This window comes from Oncorhynchus masou, chromosome 11, assembly GCF_036934945.1.
Source record: "Oncorhynchus masou masou isolate Uvic2021 chromosome 11, UVic_Omas_1.1, whole genome shotgun sequence".
Lineage (NCBI taxonomy): Eukaryota > Metazoa > Chordata > Actinopteri > Salmoniformes > Salmonidae > Oncorhynchus > Oncorhynchus masou.
In genome coordinates this window covers 54393677-54414377 of record NC_088222.1, presented here as the reverse complement: position 1 = coordinate 54414377, position 20701 = coordinate 54393677, and the positions used below count along the sequence as shown (strand labels likewise).

At 43.8% G+C, this 20701-nt stretch overlaps 1 protein-coding gene across 13 annotated transcripts in view; it reads right to left on the bottom strand.

Annotated features, from left to right (window-relative positions):
- The window catches only part of LOC135548842 (disks large homolog 2-like), a 437518-nt gene that overhangs the window by 250748 nt on the left and 166069 nt on the right, over positions 1 to 20701 (bottom strand). For 12 of the 13 annotated variants that reach the window (XM_064978837.1, XM_064978825.1, XM_064978836.1 and 9 more), the window contains exon 6: positions 5511 to 5594. The exons of the other annotated variant lie outside the window; for it this stretch is intronic. In XM_064978837.1, the coding sequence (XP_064834909.1) occupies positions 5511 to 5594 (84 nt within the window). The remainder of the gene's footprint in view (positions 1 to 5510; positions 5595 to 20701) is intronic. 13 annotated transcript variants of the gene reach the window in all.

The following is a 20701-nucleotide window of genomic DNA, read 5'->3' as shown; positions in this document are numbered from 1 at the left end:
TGTTTTACTGGCTCTTGACCAATACTGTGATCTTGTGTGTTTTGTTTGTACGTAATGTTTCCGCCATCTTTTCCTATGACCGAAAAGCGCTTCCGAACATCAGAACAGTGACCTCAATTTGGATTCTACTTTTCTACCAACAAGTCAGTAGCGGAGGACATACTTCTCACTCTGGACTAGGCCCTAATCCCCGAGACTTGGAAAAGAAAACGGCTGCGTATGAGGGGCCAACATGTATGTGGGCACCCTGACGAAATGACGTTGGCTAGTACATAAACCATTTCTACCCTCTGTTCTATTGGTGAACGTACATACCCTCCGTTCTATTGGTGAACGTACAATCTCTGGAGAACAAACTGGACTCGCTCCGTTCAAGACTATCCTATCAATGGGACCTGAAGAAATGTAATATCCTATGTTTCTCAAAGTCATGGCTGAAGGACATAGATAATATACAGTGCCCTTGGAAAGTATTCAGACCCTTGACTTATTTCACATTTTGGTAGTTTACAGACTTAACATTAAAATGTTTTTTCCCTCATCAATCTACAAACAATACCCTATGACTACAAAGCAAAGATATTTTTGCTAATTTATTACAAATAAAAAATGGAAATATCACAACTACAAAAATATTCAGACCCTTTACTCAGTACTTTGTTGAAGTACCTTTGGCAGCTATTACAGCCGTGAGTCTTCTTGGGTATGATGCTACAAGCTTGGCACACCTGTATTTGGGGAGTTTCTCCCATTCTTCTCTAAAGATCCTCTCAAGATCTGTCAGATAGGACGGGGAACATTGCTGCACAGCTATTTTCAGGTCTCTCCAGAGATGTTCAATCTGGTTCAGGCTCTGGCTGGGCCTTTGAAGGACATTCAGAGACTTGTCCCGAAGCCACTCCTGCGTTTTCTTGGCTGTGTGATTAGGGCCATTGTCCTGTTGGAAGGTGAACCTTTGCCCCAGAGGTCGTGAGCATTCTGGAGCAGGTTTTCATTAAGGATCTCTTTGTACTTTGCTCATCTTTGCCTCGATCCTGACTAGTCTCACAGTCCCTGCCTTCTGAAAAGCATCCACATAGCATGATCTTGCCACTACCATGTTTCACCGTAGGGATGGTGCCAGGTTTCCTCCAGACTTGACACTTGGCATTCAGACCAAAGAGTTCAGTCTTGGTTCAACCTTTACTGAGGAGTGGCTTCTGTCTGGCCAATCTACCATAAAGGCCTGATTGGTGGAGTGCTGCAGAGATGGTTGCCCTTCTGGACAGTTCTCCCATCTCCACAGAGGAACTCCAGAGCTCTATCAGAGTGACCATTGGGTTATTGGTCACCTTCTTGACAAAGGCCCTTCTCCCCGATTTCGCAGTTTGGCCAGGCGTCCAGCTCTAGGAAGTCTTGGTGGTTCCATCTAAGAATGAAGGAGGCCAGTGTGTTCTTGTGGACCTTCAATGCTGCAGAAATGTTTTGGTACCCTTTCCCAGATCTGTGCCTCGACACAATCCTGTCTCGGAACTCTACGGACAATTCCTTTGACCTCATAAGGTTCTCAATGTGGAACCTTATGTAGACCGCTGTGTGTCTTTCCACATCATGTCCAATCACTTGAATTTACCACAGGTGGACTCCAATTAAGTTGTAGACACATCAAGGATGATCAATGGAAACAGGATGCACCTCAGCTCCATTTTGTGTCTCACAGCAAAGGGTCTGAATACTTATGTAAATACGGTATTTCAGTTTTTTATATATATACACATTTGCAAACATTTCTAAAAACCTGTTGTTTTTCTTCTCGCTTTGTCATTATGGGGTATTGTGTTTTTTTTAATTTAATACATTTTATAATAAGGCTGTAAAGTAACAAAATGTGGAAAAAGTCAAAGGGGTCTGAATACTTTCCAAAGGCACAGTATATCTAGCTGTTTTTTCTATGCATTAGCAGGACAGAATGGTAGCGCTGGGTAAGCTCTAAGGGGGAGGTGTGTGTCTCTTTGTTAACAACAGCTGATGCGCAATCTCTAATATTAAGGAAGTCTCGAGGTACGACTGAGTTAGAATACCTCATGATAAGCTGTAGACCATACTATTTACCAAGAGAGTTTTCATCTATATTTTTTGTAACTGTCTATTTACCACCACAAACCGATGCTGGCTCTAAGACCGCACTCAACGAGCTGTATACGGCCATAAGCAAACCAATAAATGCTCATCGAGATGCAGCGCTCCTAGTGGCCAGTGATTTTAATGCAGGGAAACTGAAATCCATTTTACCTCATTTCTACCAGCATGTAACATTTGCAACTTGAGGTGAACAAACTCTAGATGACCTTTACTCCACACACAAAAAAACGCATACAAAGCTCTCCCTCGACCTCCATTTGGCAAATCTGAACTCTATCATCCTAATTCCTGTTTACAAGCAAAAACTCAAATAGGAAGTACCATTGACGTGCTCAATACAGAAGTGGTCCGATGAAGCGGATGCTAAGCTACAGGACTGTTTCGCTAACAAACTGGAATATGTTCCGGGATTCATCTGATGGCATTGAGGAGTTTACCACATCAGTCTCCTGCTTCATTAATAAGTGCATCTACAATGTCGTCCCCACAGTGACCGTACGTACATATCCCAACTAGAAGCCATGGATTACAGGCAAAATCTGTACCGAACGAAAGGCTAGAGCTGCTGCTTTCAAGGAGCGGGACACCAATCCAGACAATTATAAGAAATCCAGCTACATCCTCTGACGAACCATCAAACAGGCAAATCATCAATACAGGGCTTAGATCGAATCCTACCACACCAGCTTGGACACTTGTCGGATGAGGCAGGGTTTGAAAACTATCATGGATTACAAAGGGAAGCCCAGACGCTGAGCTGCCGAGTGATGCAAGTTTACCAGACATGCTAAATAGCTTCTATGTTCGCTTCGAGGCAAGCAACACTGAACCATGCATGAGAGCACCAGCTATTCCGGACGACTATGATCACGTTCTCCATAGCCGATGTAAGACCTTTAAACAGGTCAACATTCACAAGGCCGCAGGGCCAGAAGGATTACCAGGAAGCGTACTTAGAGCATGCGCTGACCAGCTGACGAGTGTCTTCACAGACATTTTCAACCGCTCTTTGGCCCAGTCTGTAATACCTACATGTTTCAGACCACCATAGCCCTTTGCCCAAGAACACGAAGGTAATGTTTCTAACTTTTGACCTGTAGCACTCACATCTGTAGCCATGAAATTCTTTGAAAGCCTTGTCATGGCTCACATCAACAGCATCATCCCAGACACCCTGGATCCATTCCAATTCATATACCGCCTCAACAGATCCACAGATGACGCAATCTCAATCCACACCGCCCTTTCTCACCTGGACAAAAGGAACACCTATGTGAGAATACTGTTCTTTGGCTACAACTCAGCTTTCAACACAATAGTGCCCTCCATGCTCATCACAAACCTAAGGTCCCTGGGACTAAACACCTCTCTACAGCTGGATCCTGGACTTCCAGATGGGACATCCCCCAGGTGGTGAGGGAATTAAACAACACATCCGCTATGCCGACCCTCAACAAAGGGCTCCTCAGGGTTGCGTGTCTAGTCCCCTCTTGTACTCCCTGTTCACCCATGACTGCAAGACTCAAACAGCATCATTACATTTTGAGACGACACGGCGATGGTAGGCCTGATCACAGACCACGATGAGACAGCCTATAAAGAGGTCAGAGAACTGGCAGTGTTGTACCAGGACAACAACCTCTCCCTCAACGTCAGCAAGACAAAGAAGCTGATCGTGAACTACAGAAAACGGAGGGCCGAGCACACCCCCATTCACATCAACGAGGCTGTAGTGGAGCGGGTCGAGAGCTTCAAGTTTCTCTGTGTCCATATCAGTAAGGATCTATCATGGTCCACAAACACCAATACAGTTGTGAATGGGGCACGACAATGCCTCTTTCCTCTCAGGAGGCTGAAAATATTTGGCATGGGCTCTCGGATCCTTAAAGGTTCTACAGCTGCACCACTGACAGCATCTTGACTGGCTGCATCACCGCTTGGTAAGGCAACTGCTTGACATCTGACTGCAAGGCGCTACAGAGGGTAGTGAGTACGGCCCAGTACATCCCTGGGGCTGAACTCCCTGCCACCCATGACCTCTATACCAGGCAGTGTCAGTGGAAGGCCCAAGTCAAAGACTGTTCTCTCTGCTACCACACGGCAAGAGGTACTGATGGTCTGGAACCAACAAGACCCTGAACCGGTTCTACCGACAAGCCATAAAACTGCTAAATACTTCACCAATAGCTACCCAAACTATCTGCATGGACCGTTTGACTCATCAGATACACTGCTGCTACAGTTAATTATCTGTCTCTTTATTCCTACTTATATGTACATATCTACCTCAATTTCCCAGTACCCCTGCACATTGACTAGGCACTCGTACCCTGTGTATATAGCCAAGTTATCGTTACTCATTGTGTATTTATTATTACGTGCTTTATTTTCTACTATTTCTCTATTTTCTTTCCCTCTGCATTGTTGGGAAGGGCCAGTAAGCATATTAATGTTCCCTAAACCTGTTCTTAATTTTTTTATTTAACCTTTATTTAACCAGGTAGGCTAGAACAAGTTTTCATTTACAACTGCGACCTGGCCAAGATCAAGCAAAGCAGTGTGACTCAGACAATAACACAGAGTTACACATGGAATAAACAATAAAACAAGCCAATAACACAATAAACAAGTAAATGACACAGTTGAAAAAAATATATCCAGTGTGTGCAAAAGGCATGAGGAGGTAGGCAATAAATAGGCCATAGGAGCGAATAATTACAATTTAGCAGATCTACACCTGTTGCTTACGAGGCATGATTTTTTATTTGAAAAGACACTAAAATGAAATTACTGAAGCAGTGTCTTGTTTAACTGATCCTTTGAACTTGCCTAGGGATATAGTGGACTATCATATCTTTCTTGTCGCAGAAGTAGGCAATGCTTCAGATTACCTTTCTGAACGTCTTCCTTCCTGCCTTCACAGAAGTCATATCATGGCAAACGAATTTTGTTGATTTCTCGCATGAGGTGTTTGACAAACAACTTTTGCTTTTTGGATGTAACATTTTCTATATTCATACCTAGAGAAAGACAAGGCAAAGCTGTCTATTATAAGCCTGCTAAGATAACTCATCACTATATGCCCACATAACCCTAAAATGTTAAAACATATATATGCCCACAAAACAAATCAAATAAATACCTATATTTCCATCAAGCTAATACTGTTTCCCTTCACCTATTTTATCCATGATAGAGTGAAAAGGGGCAATACCCCCAAGGCCTGAGTGCCTTATGATATGAAAGCAGTGAAGTCCTCTCTGTGTACAGCACAAGAGTGGAAAGCGGGCATGAGAGTGGCATGGATGGGCAGTGCCCTGCCCGAAGCATGAGGAGAAGGATGGCATGAAGATGGGGCTCGAGGGACAGTGTAAAGTCCCCTCTCTCACCCAGGGAGCGTTCATCAAGTCGGGGTTCATGCATGCCGGGGGCTGGCCAGTGTGTGGGGACCCCTGCACCGCAGCCGGCCTGTTCTGTGGACAAGAGAGAGCAATCCAGCTTTGACCACAAGGGGGAAACCAAGAGAAGAGCAAAAGTCAAAATGTTCAGGGTAAAGTTTCTCATATGGGTACATATCTAGGATCAGCTTACCCTCCCTAAATCCTAACTGTGTGGTTAGGGGAGGGATGCAAAAAAGGCCTTAGATCAGAGTCTGGGTAACTTCATCCTGCTCAAAAGTAAACACTCATCCAAAAGCTCCAGTCACCCGGGAAGAAGCTCGCCACACGCGTGTGAACCTCAAGACAAACACACCAGCCAGTGGAGCTGTGATAGGAACAGATAGACAGGGTAACGAATGCCACCATGCTCTCCAACAATTAGACCCACCACACACACACAGTTTGGGCAGACGGTAATAGCTGGAAAATGACGGGTCAAAAGAACAAACATGATAATCAAGTTCCCATGTCCTGCAGCAACATTGAATGGATACACTCAGATTCCATCCCAAATGACATTCTATTCCTTAGTGCACTACTATTAACCAGTGCCCATAATGCTCTGGTCAAAAGCAGTGCTCTATGGAGGGAATATGGTGTCATTTGGGATGTAACCTAAATACGCAATTCACATCATTCAGCAGGCTCAGCATACAAAAATCACAGTACGTGATGAACCAAAACAATAGAGGAGATATCTACGACTGAGGGTGGATCATGTCAGCTGCAATGCACCAGCAATCTTTGATAAGGGCCTCAAGGCAGGAAAATGGAAACTGAAGGCAACATTTTTAAGAGTTGAGGGAGAAGCCTATGTATAGGGCGGCAGGTAGCCTAGCGGTTAAGGGCCAATAACCAAAAAGGTTGCTGGTTTGAATCCCAGAGCCGACGAGGTGAAAAATCTGCCGGTGTGCCCTTGAGCAAAGCCCTTAACCTTAATTGATCTTGTAAGTTTCTGGATATAATGTCAAATGTATGCTATAAACCTAATGGTATTACCTCCCTGCCCCTCACCCTGTGCAAATAACATCAAAAGCAATAGGCCAGAGAGAACTATCCCATTATATATTAATCTGCAATAAGCTAGTTACACATATCAGATTTCCCTGATGTAAGCTGCAGTCATATTTTGAAGCACCTTTCCACACGTTCCTATGCAGAGGAACAATCTGATGCCTCAAACTCTCCAATTACCCCACATCCTGTGCTAATAATCTCGCTTTATGATTAGACACTAAGCACTGTGGCCGACTGTCTAATCCACTGTCCTATGTCCTCTTTTATCCCTCGATCTTCCCTCAGTTTCTCTTTTTTTTTCCCTTTTCACACTACTAAGTCAAGCTAAGTTATACATCCACCATAGTTGCTGGAACCGTACTGGAAAGTCCAATTAAAAAGGAAATATCAGACCCAGTACAGTTCGGGTTGACACACTAATCTGAAAGGTAATTACATGCTAACTCTCTTTCGCTCTCCTCTAGTAGTCTGAGTAAGAACAGACAGACGGCCTCCCGGGTGGCGCAGCGTTTAAGGGAGCTGTACTGCAGCGCCAGCTGTGCCATCCCTGGGTTCGCGCCCAGGCTCTGTCTTAACCGGCCGTGACCGGGAGGTCCGTGGGGCGATGTCCAGCGTCGTCCGGGTTCAAACTAATGCGTCGGTAGGGATGTCCTTGTCTCTTCGCGCTCTATGCTGGGCGCAGTGTGCGCTAACCAAGGCACCAGGTGCACGGTGTTTCCTCTGACACGTTGGTGCGGCTGGCTTCCGGGTTGGATGCGCGCTGTGTTAATAAGCAGTACGGCTGGTTGGGTTGTGTATCGGAGGACGCATGACTTTCAACCTTAGTCTCTCCCGAGCCCGTACAGGAGTTGTAGCGATGAGACAAGATAGTAGCTACTACAACAAGAGGATACCACGAAATTGGGAAAAAAAAAAAGAACAGACAGTGAACATTACAGCTGGTGTCACGTACAGCTGGTGTCACAGCTTTCGTTGTGGGAAGGAGGAGCGGACCAAAATGCAGCGTAGTTGTGATTCATTTTATTTAATAAGGAAACTATACACGATTAAACTAACAAATGTACGAAAACCAAAAACAGCCCTATCTGGTGCAAAACACAGAGACAGGAACAATCACCCACAAACACACAGTGAAACCCAGGCTACCTAAATATGGTTCCCAATCAGAGACAATGACTAACACCTGCCCCTGATTGAGAACCATATCAGGCCAAACACAGAAAGAGACAAACAAGACATCCAACATAGAATGCCCACTCAGATCACACCCTGACCAACCAAAACATAGAAACATACAAAGTAAACTATGGCCAGGGCGTGACAGCTGGTACCCACAGGGCAAAGGTCATGCACTCTTCCTCTCTGACCACAATTCCCTTCCCAAACTAAGTGTACCTCAACCATCTGACCCCTATCAGACCACCACAGAGTTCTAACCCCAGTACTACACCAAATACAGTACATGGGTTTGATTCCCACGTCTGCCACACACCGAATATTAACACAACACCTAAGTCGTTACGCCAAGAGATCCGATCCCCTTGACAAGGTCGCTAGGTTGTGGGTTAGGGTTGCTACAATATGCTTACTGTCTATTATGATTGGTTATTGACATACTGTAAGTACTAACATTGGTCACTTAGGGATGTCACTGGCTGTTACACAGCCGGCAATGACCCGGAGACCCATAAGGCGGCGCACAATTGGCCCAGCGTCTTCCGGGTTTGGGGAGGGTTTGGCCGGCCGGGATGTCCCATCGCGCTCTAGCAACCCCTTGTGACGGGACAGGCGCAAGGACTTCAGTCACCAGCTGTACGGTGTTTCCTCCGACACATTGATGCGGGATAAGTGAGCAGTGCTGCTTGACAGAGTCGTGTTTCGGGGAGAACCTTGGCCTCTCCCAAGTCAGTACGGGAGTCGCAGCGATGGTACAAGACGGGAGATAACAATTGGGTATCAATTGGGGAGAAAAAGGGCTAAAAGCACCCAAACATATAAATATATATTTATATAATAAATGTTGAGCTGTAGAGTGATTTATAGATTTAATCAAATCAAGAGTTAACAAGCGATAGCCGACACCCACATAGCTGTTTGAGGGGTAACTGCGTTAGAACGGTCAAATCGGTGGGAAGTTGCTGGTGTGCTCATTGTCATGAAGCCACACCCGTCCCACTCATGTTAGAAGTTCAGAATTACAAAGTGTAGGCTATATACAGTAGATTTAATGGCACTCAAGTTGAAAATAATTTAACTAAATAATGAGGATGTGTGTCAGCCAAATGGAGGTGTAGATTACATCTCACATTCCAGTGTTCCAACTTGTAAACAAGGCTGCTTCTCTTAATGTGACTGTGCGCAGCCTTTATTTTCTCTATATCATTTATATGTATCCACACTGTAATGGATGTATCTGTATCCAGAGATAAATGTGTGTGCATGATAGACATTGTGTGTGAATGTATTACACAGTGTAGATTCCATTTTAAGATGCCGTTATACCTTGCGTTGGCACAGTTTCATTGAACACTTATCTCACTGCACCCTGTAATTGAATAGAACTATTCAGACAGGGCAATCAGCAGACGTCATCCCACACTGGCACTTAGTGTCTGTGCCTAACGTACCATAGCAGTGCCCACTGAAAAGTGGAACCTGGCAGTGCCATTCCTTAATATCTGCACAGTAACATAAAATGTCCTCTATGCATCTTCATTCTATACGTTATTAAGAAGCGGCTCAGTTGGTAAGCTCGGGAATTCCAAGCGTCCTGGGTTCAATTCCGGGGGGGGATCACATACACGACTATTGCTTTGATGAAAGCTTCTGCCAAGTGGCATAAACTGCAAACGATTATATTATGGCAACATTATCATAAGATCATAAATGACCTCTTCTCAAAGGAATGTGCGTGTTTTTTATAGTTTCGTGAGATTTTCGTGCGCTGATGATATCTTTCAATCTGTACACTGAGAGGACTTGAAATTGTACGGTGTCTCAAGTAAAAAAAGTTTTAAACTTTATACAGAGTAGAAAGGAAACAGTGAACGTAAAATAACTGGGATGCCCACTCTCACACACACAAACACCCAAACACAGGAGAGGGACACATGTGGGAAGCCAAGGGCAGTGCCCGGTTACTCTGTACCAACATGGCCACTTCAGATGAACATAGAGAGCTGATGAACTTAGCTGCAAACACAGCGGCAGGTGTGTGTCACTATCGCTCCTGTCTGTCGCCCACAATGGGATGTAGAGTACTGGACAGATGGCCATGGGAAAAAAACTAGGCCTAATACCACTCTGTTGCATTTCCATGACCATATGTAACACAAATTGGTTACACTTTCCATTACAGTGCCCTAATTACTGCGTAATTTCCTGTAATTGTAATTACTCATTATTACACTAAACTTAAACTGTACTTAAGAGATACTTAGGGTTAGTGCCTAAGTAAGGGATAGGGTTTAATGAGTAATTACAATAAACTTTAATTACACGAGTAGTTACACAGTAATAACAGCACTGCAATGTAAAGTGTTACCCAGAAATCTCATTATCTCTCAATGTATTCTGTGATTCTGTGTGCCATTCTATTCATATTTAGGGTCGAATGGCATTTCCCCTGTAGACCTATACAGATGCAGTGTTATGAAAATGTGGGGTTGGCCCATAAGCATACTTTACTTGAAGTTGTAAAGATACCATGTGACGTATAGAACACATATACTACCATGCAGTTACACAGGATTGCAATGTATTGGTAGTACATGTAACCATGACACTATTGCACCACAACTACTTTTGAATGAGAATTTGGCGAGTTGTGAAGCTACCGTCTAACTCGGTGTATCTCAATCCTGGTCCGTGGGACCTAAAGGGTCGCAAATTGTTGTTTTTGCCCGAGCATTCACACACGTCATTCAACTAATCAAGGTTTTGATTTGAATCAGGTGTGTTAGAGCTCTAGGGTAAAAATAAAAATGTGCCCCGAGGACCTCGACGAAGGTCCAACACTCCAAGTGCAACAATATTTTGGTTACCAAAGTAGTTATGGAATAACTATATCGGCATTAGGGCGAGGTAATGTGAAGTGTTACCCATTTACCTTGACTTTTTATAGTGTGTCGGCCTTCATGTTCAAGCTGCCAGAATCTCTCCAAATCATTGAGACATTATCCAGAAAGAGCAGAGCTGAGCTAAGCTGTTCCTCCCTTTCAACATGAGTCATCCTGAGCTACCATTGACAGCAGTGAGTGTGCATTCAAAAATATGCTTGCCATAGATCTTCAAAACATTGAAACTGACACATAGTTAAAGGGATAGTTCACTCAAAAACAACACTTGAGCATGTTGTTCATCGGTCCACTGTTAATCCCAAACAATTGTGCATGTCAGCAGTCACGTTCCCAAGATGGATCACTATCAGTACAGAGCAAAAACTGTGATGACTTTTACATCATACGTGTTAATAACTATAGCTACATTAATAAACTCAACCCTGTCTTTCAAAGATAATTCGTAAAAATCCAAATCACTTCACAGATCTTCATTGTAAAGGGTTTCAACACTGTTTCCCATGCTTGTTCAATGAACCATAAACAATTAATGAACATGCACCTGTGGAACAGTCATTAAGACACTAACAGCTTAGACGGTAGGCAATTACTGACTCTGAAAAACACAAAAAGAAAGATGCCGAGGGTCCCTGCTCATCTGCGTGTCTTAGGCATGCTGCAAGGAGGCATGAGGACTGCAGATGTGGCCAGGGCAATAAATTGCCATGTCCGTACTGTGAGACGCCTAAGACAGCGCTACAGGGAGACAGGACGGACAGCTGATCATCCTCGCAGTGGCACACTATATATAACAACACCCGCACAGGATCGGTACATCCAAACATCACATCTGCGGGACAGGTACAGGATGGCAACAACTGCCCGAGTTACACCAGGAACACTTATTCCCTCCATCAGTGCTCAGACTGTCTGCAATAGGGTGAGAGAGGCTGGACTGAGGGCTTGTAGGCCTGTTGTAAGGCAGGTCCTTACCAGACATCACCAGCAACAATGTTGCCTATGGGCACAAACCCACCGTCGCTGGACCAGACAGGACTGGCAAAACGTGCTCTTCACAGACGAGTCACAGTTTTGTCTCATCAGGGATGATGGTCGGATTCGCGTTTATCATTGAAGGAATGAGTGTTACACCGAGGTCTGTACTCTGGAGCGGGATCGATTTGGAGGTGGAGGGTCTGTCATGGTCTGGGGCGGTGTGTCACAGCATCATCGGGCTGAGCTTGTTGTCATTGCAGGCAATCTCAACTCCGTGCGTTACAGAGCAGATATCCTCCTCCCTCATGTGGTGAGGGCGAGTGCAATCCCCCCAGAAATGTCCAGGAACTTGCAAGTGCCTTGATGGAAGAGTGGGGTAACATCTCACAGTATGAACTGGCAAATCTGGTGCAGTCCATGAGGAGGAGATGCGCTGCAGTACTTAGTCAGTATCTGGTGTGGCCACCAGCTGCATTGTTAATTTTGATTTTGACCCCCCCTCTTTGTTCAGGGACACATTATTCAATTTCTGTTAGCAACATGTCTGTGGAAGTTGTTCAGTTTGTGTCTCAGTTGTTGAATCTTGTTATGTTCATACAAATATTTACACGTCAAGTTTGCTGAAAATAAACGCAGTTGACAGTGGGAGGACGTTTAGCAATACGCCATATGGCACTATCTATAGTGTATGGCAGGATCAGTATTAAGAGGTTGTAGCGCAGAAGGTTATGTGCCATATGTACAAGGGGCCAACAAAGACCCAGCTGACTTCAAAGCTTTTAAAAATGACTAGAAGGCATTTTCAGTTATAATATGGTTGCAGAAAGACTGCAAAATTATATTTGTCATTTTAAAAACTCATGCAATGGTTAACCGTTTGGTCTGAAATGATTAACCTTTGGTTGCATGGGGTTTGAAAATGAAAAATACATCGGGATGAGGTGTGGAAGGGATTAGAGATTCTTACTGAATGTACAGATTATACACTGTCAATACCGAACTGTACAGTTGTATTGAGGATTATTTTAGTCACCAATTACACACAGATATACGTAGTTTATACAATTAAAAATACAGCAGTTTGTTAGCGTATATTTCTCATTTGGTATCAAAATATCATTATTTTCAACATATTTGCCTCATAGATATCCTAATAGCAGGTCTATGTTTACCTCCTGGAAAGTCTCATGATGTTGCAAAGCCAGATTGATGGGCAAAACACATCATCATGAGGCCTATTAATGCTCTTGCTTAATTTTGGACATCAGGAGACTAAAAGCAATATATCTTTAAAAACTTGAAAATTGACATGCTCAATTTTGTGGGACTGTAGGCTATCAAAAGTGAAGAATAACTGGAAAAAAGTATTAAGTAAAAAGACACTTTATGATGGCGTTTAATTTACAGAGAAGAATCTAACATTATGGCACTGTATCTTGGCATATTGGTTACTGCCAACAGACAACCAACGCACAAAAACAACAACGGTTGATAGCCATCAGATCTGAAACTTTGACCACAGGGCATGTTTGTACTCATTCCATATTGTTACCACAATCATAGCACTGAGACACAGTCCACGTAGCATGGTTTAGCACCGTAGCACGGTTTCCCAGAGGTACAGATTTAGGAGCAGCTTCCCCTCCCCCAATCCTAACCGTAACCATTAGTGGGGTGGATGCAACCTGATCCAAGATCAGCGTCTAGGGGCAATTTCACCCTACTCGGTTCAGCCCACTGAAGTATACTTAGCATTGCAAAGCTACCGGTAATTTACAAAAGTAAATAGGTCATCTATGTCAATCTATGGTAACTTTGGCAATGTATACTTAAATAACTTTTAAAAACTGTATTAATTTCACGTGTCCATATTGTCCCTGAGTTCTAGTAGATAGACCATACAGTTTAAGAGAAAATAGCCTAATTAATGAAAACATTTTCTAAATCAATAATGGCATTATTTTATATTAACTCTGCAACTCTTGACTTTTTTTCACAACTACCACCAGTTTGGCACCAAAACATTTACAATAAAGATACAGTATACTGACATAGTAAACTATATAAATAAAACACCTCCAAAACAAAGTGTGGTTTGGTAAGAAGAATGCCCCTCTCCCAACAGGTGTGATTACTACCTCTGAGGGTTTAGAGCTTGAGGTCGTCACCTCATATAAGTACTTGGGAGTATGACAAGACGGTACACTGTCTTTCTCTCAGCACATATCAAAGCTGCAGGCTAAAGTTAAATCTAGACTTGGTTTCCTCTATCGTAATCACTCCTCTTTCACCCCAGCTGCCAAACAAACCCTGATTCAGATGAATCAGACTAGACTACGGAGATGTCATTTATAGATCGGCAGGTAAAGGTGCTCTCGATGACCATCCTACCCATGCTAGATTGCTCTCGAGCGGCTACATGTTCTTTACTATTCGGCCATCAGATTTGCCAACAATGCTACTTATAGGACACAGCACTGCACTCTATACTCCTCTGTAAACTGGTCATCTCTGTATACCCGTCGCAAGACCCACTGGTTGATGCTTATTTATAAAACACTCTTAGGCCTCACTCCCCTCTATCTGAGATATCTACTGCATCCCTCATCCTCCACATACAACACCCGTTCTGCCAGTCACATTCTGTTAAAGGTCCCCAAAGCACCCACATCCCTGGGTCGCTCGTCTTTTCAGTTCGGCTGCAGCTCGCGACTGGAACGAGCTGCAACAGACACTCAAAATGGACAGATTTATCTCAATCTCTTCATTCAAAGACTCAATCATGGACAATTGTGTCAGCTTCGCGTAATGTATGGTTGTCTCTGCCTTCTTGCCCTTTGTGCTGTTGTCTGTGCCCAATAATGCTTGTACCATGTTGTGCTGCTGCCATGTTGTGTTGCTACTATGTTGTTGTCATGTTGTGTTGCTACCATGCTGTTGTCATGTGATGCTGCCTTGTTGTCTAGGTCTCTCTTTATCTAGTGTTGTGGTGTCTCTTGTTGTGATGTGTGTTTTGTCCTATATTTGTGTTTTTAATCCCAGCCCCAGTCCCTGCAGGAGAACTTTTACCGTTTGGTAGGCCGTCTTTGTAAATAAGAATGTGTTAACTGTCTTACCTAGTTAAATTAAGGTGAAATAACATTTAAATAATCTGAAGTAGCCAATACAGCCACTAGATCTCATCTGATAAAAAAATATTTTAAAAATCTAACTTTAAAATGACAAATTCTGGTAGTTTTCTGGGAAACTTACCAAGCTTTCCAGTCATATACCCTCGCTGTGCAACCCTACATATACTACTATAACCCTGAGTGTGCTCGAGGGGTGAGAGAGAGGCCCATCTGACAGCTGGTTAAACTGTGAGGAAAATGTCCTTTTGCGTCGTAAAAAGAGGAACGCAAGACTGAATACGTAACGAGGTCCTCCGGGGGGAAATGTGAGCCTATTTTTACACACAATGTTATAACTGTAACTCATTATAGAGACCCAGCACAGCCTACTCTAGGCAGACGAATATGTGTTTCTCTTTGATCAATACAATGTTATAACTGTAACTCATTATAGAGACCCAGCACAGCCTACTCTAGGCAGACGAATATGTGTTTCTCTTTGATCAATACAATGTTATAACTGTAACTCATTATAGAGACCCAGCACAGCCTACTCTAGGCAGATGAATATGTGCTTCTCTTTGATCAATACAATGTTATAACTGTAACTCATTATAGAGACCCAGCACAGCCTACTCTAGGCAGACGAATCTGTGCTTCTCTTTGATCAATACAATGTTATAACTGTAACTCATTATAGAGACCCAGCACAGCCTACTCTAGGCAGACGAATCTGTGCTTCTCTTTGATCAATACAATGTTATAACTGTAACTCATTATAGAGACCCAGCACAGCCTACTCTAGGCAGACGAATATGTGCTTCTCTTTGATCAATACAATGTTATAACTGTAACTCATTATAGAGACCCAGCACAGCCTACTCTAGGCAGACGAATCTGTGCTTCTCTTTGATCAATACAATGTTATAACTGTAACTCATTATAGAGACCCAGCACAGACTACTCTAGGCAGATGAATATGTGCTTCTCTTTGATCAATACAATGTTATAACTGTAACTCATTATAGAGACCCAGCACAGCCTACTCTAGGCAGACGAATATGTGCTTCTCTTTGATCAATACAATGTTATAACTGTAACTCATTATAGAGACCCAGCACAGCCTACTCTAGGCAGACGAATATGTGCTTCTCTTTGATCAATACAATGTTATAACTGTAACTCATTATAGAGACCCAGCACAGCCTACTCTAGGCAGATGAATATGTGCTTCTCTTTGATCAATACAGCCAATTAAAAGGCCATCACTACCGAAATTCAAATTGAATGGCCGTGGAGCCCAGTCCAGGTAGGGATGGAACGAGATGTATAGATTTTCACAAGGCAGGGAAGGTTAGTGTAGAATGGATGGAGGGGTTGGAGGGATTCTTGAAACCAGTCTATCAGTTAATCTGACCACACTTTAATGGGTAGATTCTCCTCTCTCTCTCAGAGGTATTGTACTTTACAATGATGAGGATGTTGTGGGACGTGTGTACAGCATGTCAATGTGGAAAGTCAATAAACAAACATACACAACTGTTGACAAATTACATTAGACTTTAAATGTCCCTTGGTCCTACAGTATCTGACATCTTCACATGACTGGCTTGCTTTTGGCCACTTTTTCAGGTTTGCCTTGAAGCTTGCAAAGGTACTGCACTCTCTCACACTGGTTGGCAGGGTGTTTCCGTAATCCAGACCCTTTGATTCAAAAAGCAGTCTGGACAAATTTGTTGAACCTAAACTGAGTTGAGCATTCCCCTCTGGTTGAAGCTCTTGTCGCCTTGGTACTGTCCTTGCAGTATGTAAGGAACTGCTTCAGAGGTGGTGGGGCAAGGCCATGAGTGATCTTAATCAGCAGAGGTGTCAGCAAGGCATACAAAGCTGACCAAGCTCAGTATTGTATTTATTCATGCCATCGCAGTGTTGATAAGTGTTTGTTTTGTTGTCCAGCACTTTCAGTTTTTTTACAGAGCTTTTGAAGTGCTTTCGTTGCTGTGATACTGGCTTGTGAGTGTGGTCAGGTTGTGACACTGTACGTTGTTACTCTTCGATGACCTCATGCGAAAGGTCAAAAAGGTTTCCTATGCCTTTTCTTTTGTATGTTATCGGTGACGTGGTTGTTAGGTCTTTTGAACATCGAGACATAATATTCGTAGAAAACGTGAAGGGATCAACTACTGGGGCCAGTGGTGACACTGCAGCCTCTCCTGTGTGTCTGAAAGGACAACTGACGAGTATTAAACCTACTAACATGACCTCACATAATCCCATGACCAGGTAGGTTACGTCCCAAATGGCATCCTATTCTCGACATCGTGAACCACTTTTGACCAGAGCCTCATTGTCTCAAAGTGGCCAAGGGAGACATCTATAAAGATGCCTAATCTCAAGGGATTCGTCCTGCTCACACATTTCTGAACAAAATCAAACAAATGTGCCAGTACTGTATGACATGTTAGGGCTCTTCACTCAAATGCACTACATTATGCAGAGGTTTAAGAATGTTCCATGGCTGGCTGTAGGGTTGCCTGATGAGCTGTGTGCTGCTCACGTATAGGGTAACGCTGTGCTGCCCTCAGTGCACGGAGGGTCCTTCCCCGGCGTTTGCTGCACTCAGAAAGGCTCAGCTCGTGGAGACGGGATGAGACGAGAATGTGAGGTGGCATGGCCGAGGGCTGATTCTGAGCTCTGTGCGGAATTGTTTGGAATCTCCTCGCGGTTGTGTGCACTGACCCCTTTTCCGTGGCTTTATATACCAACTCATCACTACGCAAGCCCTATTTCCCGTTCTCCAAGATGAAGGGCGGGAGGGAGAGCAGAGTTAGGGAGGAAAAGGGAAGCACCTGCCCTCTCCCCATACGTTTGGAGAATACTACTGAATCCAATTCTTCCTGTACATAACAGCCTTCTACTGACTGTTTAATTATTCATATTTGACCCTTACATGCCAATAAATCTCCAAATGTAATCTCCCAAGCGACAACCAATTAAAACCTGTCCCTCTATGCTGCTATTGCTCAGCAGTTGAGGCATGCTTGTTGGAATGTGTGCGTGTGTGTGTCCAAAATATGTCCAGGAGCCATTTTCTTACAAACAGCATTACAGTGAAATGGGACATTTCAAAGATACTCTACATGCGTCAATTTGGGGATTATTTAAGCTTGTAGAGACAAGGAATTTAGCTCTATAGTGAGAGTGACTCTGGTCTCTCTCTCCCTCCCCCATCTCTGGCGCAGAGGGAGCATGGATCACTGACGCTGAGATCCGCTGTACCTTGTTAAGAGCAAATGCTCTTAGTCATGCCTCTGTGACAGGCAGCAAAAATAATAATTCAGTGACTGACATACTAGGCATCCTGCAGTCTCCCACTATAGCAAATCATACGCTTCAATTTCTGAATAAAAAGAAACATGAGCTTTGAAAGAAGTGGTGTAAAACAGTCACTGAAACATGCTGATATTGGATCCCTCAACAATGTGGATCCCTATGCATTCTACTTTACAAGAACCAATGGGAAGCTAAATCCATTCCTTGTTGCTTGACGTAAAGGCTGAAATACTGTTCTAGGTACAAACACATGACATCTTTAGCAAGAACTCCCATCTCGGCACAAAGCCAGTCCTCATTACACTGCAAAGGCAGTAGTGAATAGTGGAATATGGGGGGGGGGTTTCACTTTCTATGGGATCTGAATCAGCTGACGGAGCGGCCAAAGCTCTCGGGCTTGAACTGACGTGTTCTGAGCCCCGTTTTTGGGAAAGAGGAACGGGAAAAAGCAAAAGGTTAAGCAGAGAGTAGAGCAACGCATCAGAGATGTACCTGCATCACCGTGTCTCAGAAAGGAGTAGCCATGACCTTTCCACTAAGATTAACAAGGAGCGACAGTGAGAGGATGCACAAACGGTGTTAAGCACTATGCACGAGCCATGCATATGCTGGAGATCTGGCTTCATTAGGTCCCGGGCAACATTAATATGGACTTTTGTTTTTGATGTTGGGCTAAAACTCAATAATCCCTCTAATGCGAAGGTTTCTTGGCTTTCGCATCCTACGAACTGTCCAATATCCCATACAAATATTTGCGTGAGCGGTGTACATCATTTAAACAATACAATCCTTTTCTGAAAAATTCCATCTACTTATCCCAAACATAAAAAACAACACTATAACACAACCAGAGCCCCACGCATCGGCATCAACTCTACTTTAACGACAAAACAAGGCACTCAACAGCCGTCAGCTGCTTACCTTGCATCCGAACATCAACGACAAGGTGTTGTTGGTGCATGCAACTTTGCAATGACAGAGCATGGGCTTGCAGTCTGGGCTTTTGACAATGGGAGACATTCCTTCAGAGGTGCGAGGCGGCCAGAGTAGCTCCAGCTCCAAGGCAGTGGAGATAAGAGATGAGGAGAAGAGGAAAGTGCACGCGCAGCTTGAGAGAGCAGCTTTACTCCTGGCTAAGCGGGAGTCTATACCCTGCACCCACACGCCCCCCCCCCCGCTCTCTCTCACATACACACACATCGTCTCTCCCGCTCACCCTCACATACATAGAGTATTCCCTCTCTCTCTGTCCCACCCACAGAGCCATGGCATGTTCCCATCGCTTCTCTATCAGTCTTATGTTATCCCTTTGCTCTCCACTCTCTGTGTAAAGCTGACACTCCTTTCTCTCTCTATCCTTGCGCCACAATCTCTTTTGAAAACTACTACACTTTTGGAATAAACTTGGTTTCCTATCAGCTTTCCTGTCATTCATTATTTGATTTTTTTTTTTTTAGCAGGGCTAGTTGGGTAACGAGCGCAATTGTACAATGCACTAATATGAATTGCATCCCATTTGCTGTAAGCTGCTGTGCCAGCTTATGACAAGCGATGTTATTAAGCATTAAAACACTTTCTGTACACATTGGTTTAGCCATGATGTGTGAGACTCAATGTGAACTAGCAAAATGACATTCCGTTCACATCACTCTTCTGATAGTGGTGGAAAGGTAGTGTGTCAGGCCACTGAAGGTAAACAGTAACCAAGTTAACTATGGTCTGAATCGGAGCAGGAGCTGATGAAAATAAGATTTTAAAAAATTAAAATGAAATAGTAAAAAAAGAAAACAAACATTTTGGGTTAATGGGTTTGAATATTGATGACAGGTGCGAAAACTGCATTTTCTGTGCTCTGGAAAGATTTGATTTTGACACAAATCAGGTGCATGATGCCATTCTCAAAACAAAGACAACAATAACAAACACTTTCTTTTGATCACCCTAGGCAGTTTCAAGGACACCCACATCAATCTCACAATCAGGTAAACAGTTTTGTGTTTCGTCAGGAGTCGTTAGCGCTATGATTTATCCTGCCATCTCTCATCACTACGGTATTTAAATGTGTGACAGTACAGGGGAGCTGAACACAACCCAAGCCCTGGCTGGCGGGATGCCCATGTGAGTGCGGAGGGCCAGGATTAGGGGAATTTAAGAGAGTGCTGGATCTTCTGAGGTCAAGTTGACAGTCCAGGAAGATCCCTTTGGAAACAAACAAGGCACCTCCTGCTTCCTGACCCAGACCACATATAATGGAGGTTTATAATAACAATAACAACATACTGTAAATGCAGTCATGCATGCATACATTTCCATTTGGGTGGCCCCAGGGGTGAATCAAACCCACTATCCTGGTATTGCAAGTGCCATGCTACCCACTAAAGCCTGTGTGATGTTTTTGTTCGTTTTGGCGTTCGGCAATGGCTTTTTCCGGCTGTTCCCGGACACCTTTTTTCTTGAGGTAAAGTTGAAGTTCAGTTGCCGAAGTTCGGTAGCCGAAGTCTACGCGCCTTCGTCAGTGATTTGTCAACAGTAGGGGTGGGAACTATGGACGGGATTCTTCAATGAAATGCTTGCTTTCATTCAACGAGAGAGATGAGAGAGCACAGAAGCAGCTAGGCCCTACTGG